Raw genomic sequence first — 5,027 nt, forward strand, 5'->3', positions numbered from 1 at the left:
GATATTCGACGCTATTGTAGCAACGTTATTTTTTTTTTCCTGTTTTTATTTTTTTTTTATTTTTGTTTTTTTAAATTCTTTTTTTGTTGTTCTGTTTTTTATTTTTATAAAATCTATATTTATAATTTTATATGTTAAATAAATTAATAACTTATGATTTAAGTTTATGTTTTTTATTTCTGTGTTTTCTATTTTTGTAATTATGTTTTTTTATTTGTTTATAAATTTTTATATTTATAATTTATATGTTAATTAAATTAATAACTTATAATATAAGTTTATATTTTTTTTCAATTAATAAGAAATAAAAATCGAAAGAAAACGATACACGAAATATAAATTCATTAAAATTAATGAAAATTACATAAACAATAAAATAAAAATATAGAAAATAATCCTAATATAAATTATCAATGAAGTAGATGGGTTAATAGTCAGATTTTATTTTATATTTAATAAATATTTATAATAAATATAAAAATAAAACTAAATTTTGAATAGTATGATATTTAAAATCAATGGTTAAAAGTGAAAAAAATTTAAAAATAATTAAATTTGTTGATAGAATGAATGTATAAATTGTGAAGTGAGAATATTTCTAGAATATTCTATTTTAAGGTTTAGAATAGAGTTGGTGGTTAAAAAATTTTTTAATGTGCCAGTTATATTTTAGAATACTGAAACACTAAATATAGTGTGTTGGGTTAGAAATGTCCTAACATATATACTTGTGTAGAATTATTTTCTATAAAATCAATTCTTGATAGACTGGTGCCCTGTACATATATAAACTTATGTATCAAGACAGAGAAGCAAACAAATGCTTTCAATCTCACTGCTGACTCCATGTGTGAAAAGACCCAAGAAGCATCTTGAAACAATAAACAAAGAAATGGAATTAATGCGAACTCATCGACGCGATTCCCTCCCAGCCGAGCAACTTACACGCGTAATTATGAAACACGTGGCACGGCCATAGCAACTCATGTAATGCCCCCACTTTAAACCCGTTCACATTTCAAGCACGACTTGAAGATATAAGTGATCATTTACTCATTTATCCTTCATATTTATTTGTATATTAAATTGTTTCTAATTAGGGTTAAAAACCATGCCGCGACTAATCCATATTTTAAAAAAATAAAAAAATAAAATTTATTTTTAAAATATTACAGCTAAATTAATCTTCATCGTATGTTTGTTTTGACGATTATTAGATTACAAATATCTCCTATTAAAAATGTTAAAAAAACATGTATAATATATGTTTGAGATGATATTTCAAATGCTATAATTCAATAATGATATATCTTTTATATATTTTTTTCAAAAAAATAATTAATTTTGTTTTTTTCACAAACAACCAATACTTATACTGAGGGGCCGTTTGGTTCGTGGTAATGACATATTACCACGTAACGAGATTACCATGGTAATATGGGTGGGAATGTTATATGATTGGGAATATTACGGTAATTTAATATAACTATGTTTGGTTGGGAACTCTTATTACCGAGAATAGTTCATTACCGTGTTTAGTTGTTAATCAATTTGTTAAAATATAAAAAGTTATAACATTACCATGGTAATCCAAGATAGACACCAAATTTGGTGGTAATAAGATTATCATTTTCTTGGTAATATTTATAAGTTGGTAATGTGATATTACATATTATCACCGGTGCAATGCCAAACGTGGTAATATTTTTAAATTACCACGTAACACGTAGTAATCTTTCTATATTACCGCGAACCAAACGCTCCCCGAGGTAAAGACATCCATCCAACATTTTTAGAATTATATAATAACAAATTATTTTTATTTTTTTATAAATGGAAAAAAAAAGAAGCTCTTTTTCATTCATCGCTTATGCTTTGTTCTCTTCGTAGCTTCTCGTTGCGCTTCGTTCCGAGGTTCGTTTCCTCTTCGATCCCTTCGCTTAAATCCTTGCTCTCTGCTTCTCAAATCCATCCTTGGGTCTTGAGCTCTAGTTCTAGGGCTTCTCCCCACTGTTTTTCTTCTCATTCTTATCGTCAATCGTTCGCTTTTTACTCTACATCGGCTCCCGAGATGGCCCAGTCCTCTTCGTCTGTCCATGACTTCACTGTCAAGGTATGATGCCTTGATTTTGCTCCAGTGTTTGATTTCTAGTTGATTTCAGAGTGATTTTGTTCTTTGAGGTGAAATTTTGGTTTTATTATTGACTAATGGCTGCTGTTGAATTTGTTGAAATTTATGATTTTTATTGCTTTAGTTTTGGGGGAAATCAAATCGGATTAGATTTCTGGTTAAAGTCATTGGCTTGAGGATTTTAGGTTTATCATGTACTTTTTTTATAATTGTGCTCTTTTTTTAAGAAGAAGAAGAAGAAAGATTGGAGCTTTTTTCTTAATTTTGCTTTCCTTTGATTTTGAACGGCCTCTATTGGGAACGAGTGTTGCCAATTGTCCTTGGGAAAGTTTATTTTGTGCATCAAACCGCTTACTTCTTGGAGGATGGATGTGTTGTTTGGGAGGAATGGGATTTTGGTATATATAGGATGATATATGTTTTTAATTCCTGTTCATTGTGCAGGATGCTAAAGGAAATGATGTGGATCTCAGCACCTACAAGGGGAAGGTCCTGCTCATTGTGAATGTGGCTTCTCAATGGTAAAACATTATTCTTGTAGTTTGTCTTTCTGATTGTTTGAAGAAATTGGTCCAAAAACTACTCAACAGATGTTTTTATAAGGTTTTGAGGCTATGAATCATGTCATTGTTTAAAAGTGATACAACTCCAAACCTTTTGCTTAATAAGATTTAGCCTTGTTGCCTGCCTCTTCTTTATGCGAATATAGATATAATATCCCTAATTTGTTTTTGTTTGTTGCCTTTGCAGTGGGTTCACAAACACGAACTATACAGAGCTCAGTCAGCTGTATGAGAAATACAAGGACAATGGTATGGTGTCCTTGGCCTTTTTTTGGGATGTTTGTTACTTGTTTCTTATTCTTTGCTCTACTCTAGCTATGTTTTATCAAATCCATGTTCACATAAACATGCTAGCAAAATTTGTAATTCATCCTTGATGATAATTCTAACCTTATTTTTATAAATTATCATGATAAAACAACCTATATGTTGAACTGTTCTAGCTTCTTTTACAGGGTGAGTACATTAGCATGATTCATTATATTAGATGGATGAGTCAAGTAATCAACTATTAGCTTCTTAAAAGTGACCACTCAAAATCTCATGGCAATTTTGCACTTCGACTTGTCCTTTCTTCTTTTTATTGTTTACAGATTTTGATAATACTTGCTAGTAGCAGATCACGGATGATTGAGAGAGCAGGAAAATCATGCTCAACGAGAGAATCAGAGAGTTCAATATTGAAGTTTTCACATTTCAATTTTCTCGCTCCTCCAGCAAATCACTTCAACTCGATTTGTCTTATGCTGACATAGACCTTGTTCTTAACTTGCAGGGTTTGAGATATTGGCTTTCCCTTGCAATCAATTTGGGGGACAGGAGCCAGGAACCAATGAGGAGATCCTTCAATTTGCTTGCACCCGCTTCAAGGCAGAATATCCTATATTTGATAAGGTAATTCAGCTAATGAATGTCTTCATATTCGATAACCAAATCAGAATTCATAATCATTTGCACTTGGCTTCACTCAAAAGTTGATCATGTTAGTGTTATACCATTTATTTACTTATTCTTCGCATGCCTAGCAGATAAATATTCTGTCATGTTAGTATATTATTCTTTGCCTTTCAAGAACTGAATTGTGAAGACGTAGACCATTCACCGTACTCTAATTCTACATGTTATTCCTATCAGGTTGATGTGAATGGCAACAATGCTGCTCCGATTTACAAGTTCCTGAAGTCCAGCAAGGGCAGCATATTTGGCGACAGCATCAAATGGAACTTCTCCAAGTTTTTGGTGGACAAAGACGGGAATGTGATAGACCGCTATGCCCCGACCACTTCCCCGCTCAGCATCGAGGTAAACATCCCTATACCTGTACCATACATACGACTTTTTACCGGAAAGATACTTATAAGAATTTCCTTTATTTTCCAGAAAGATATCAAAAAGCTGCTGGGGGTCGCCTAAATACTTTGTGATGAAGTAGTAACTATGCAATAATGGATCAATGTTTGGTCTTTGGATGCTATCTTTCTGCCTGCTAAGCTTTCCTCAAATATGTAATAAATAAATACCTCAATCTGAAGCTTGTTTCTTTTGCCGTTTGTACAGTTGTGCTTGGAAATGTAGCTAACTATTATGGTGTGGTTTTATGACTAGATGTTTTCTGTTTGTAATTCAAATGGAATGGCTATCTTTATTTTGAAAAGAGATAATTAATTTTTATAGTGATAAATGTTCAAAACATGCAAAAGGAAATCATGGCATGTACTCTTATTTTTGGGGTTTTTTTTATAAACCTAATAACATATTTTTACTCGTAAGCGTAATCAAATTTTGAGGTAAAAATATCAAAATAGCCACTTTATTATTCAAATTTAGTCTTTTTTTAGTTTTTTTAATATAGTCTTTTTTTATTTTTTTATTTTTATATTAGGAAATTTTCAATTCAATCAATGATGCCCTTTACCCCATCCATCCAGTATTTGCTGATGTGATGTATATAATATTAAAAAAATATTAAAAATAAGAAAAAGTAAAAGTTAATATTAAAATAATTTTTAAGTTTTCGGATCTCTTCTTCTTTGAGATCCGGGTAGGCCAAATCATGAAGAACTATCGTTGATCTCCATCCTCTTGACTCCAGTTACTCTTATCATTTGGCCCAAGGTCTATGAACTTAAACCTGATCCAAACCTAATTCAAAGTTAATGTTTGACTGGCTAGTCAAAACCCAACCCAAACTTTGAATTGGATATGGATATCTTTTTTCTGACCCTTTTAAACTTTTTTTTGGGCTGATTCTGAGCTGACACATTAAATTTATTATTAAATATTAATAATAAAATTTAAAAAAAAATATCATATAGAATATACAATGATAGAAT

The 5,027-nt window shown here is 30.8% G+C and overlaps 1 protein-coding gene across 1 annotated transcript; it reads left to right on the forward strand.

Annotated features, from left to right (window-relative positions):
• The first annotated feature begins 1,851 nt into the window (after window positions 1-1,851).
• Window positions 1,852-4,348, forward strand: LOC120279690 (probable phospholipid hydroperoxide glutathione peroxidase). Its single transcript, XM_039286600.1, has 6 exons — window positions 1,852-2,113; window positions 2,576-2,652; window positions 2,882-2,943; window positions 3,470-3,588; window positions 3,829-3,996; window positions 4,075-4,348. The coding sequence occupies exons 1-6, from the start codon at window positions 1,871-1,873 to the stop codon at window positions 4,105-4,107; spliced, it is 702 nt and encodes a 233-aa protein (XP_039142534.1). The 5' UTR covers window positions 1,852-1,870; the 3' UTR covers window positions 4,108-4,348.
• Window positions 4,349-5,027: the final 679 nt, after the last annotated feature.

Source organism: Dioscorea cayenensis, chromosome 2 (assembly GCF_009730915.1).
Source record: "Dioscorea cayenensis subsp. rotundata cultivar TDr96_F1 chromosome 2, TDr96_F1_v2_PseudoChromosome.rev07_lg8_w22 25.fasta, whole genome shotgun sequence".
NCBI classification, from domain to species: Eukaryota; Viridiplantae; Streptophyta; class Magnoliopsida; order Dioscoreales; family Dioscoreaceae; genus Dioscorea; species Dioscorea cayenensis.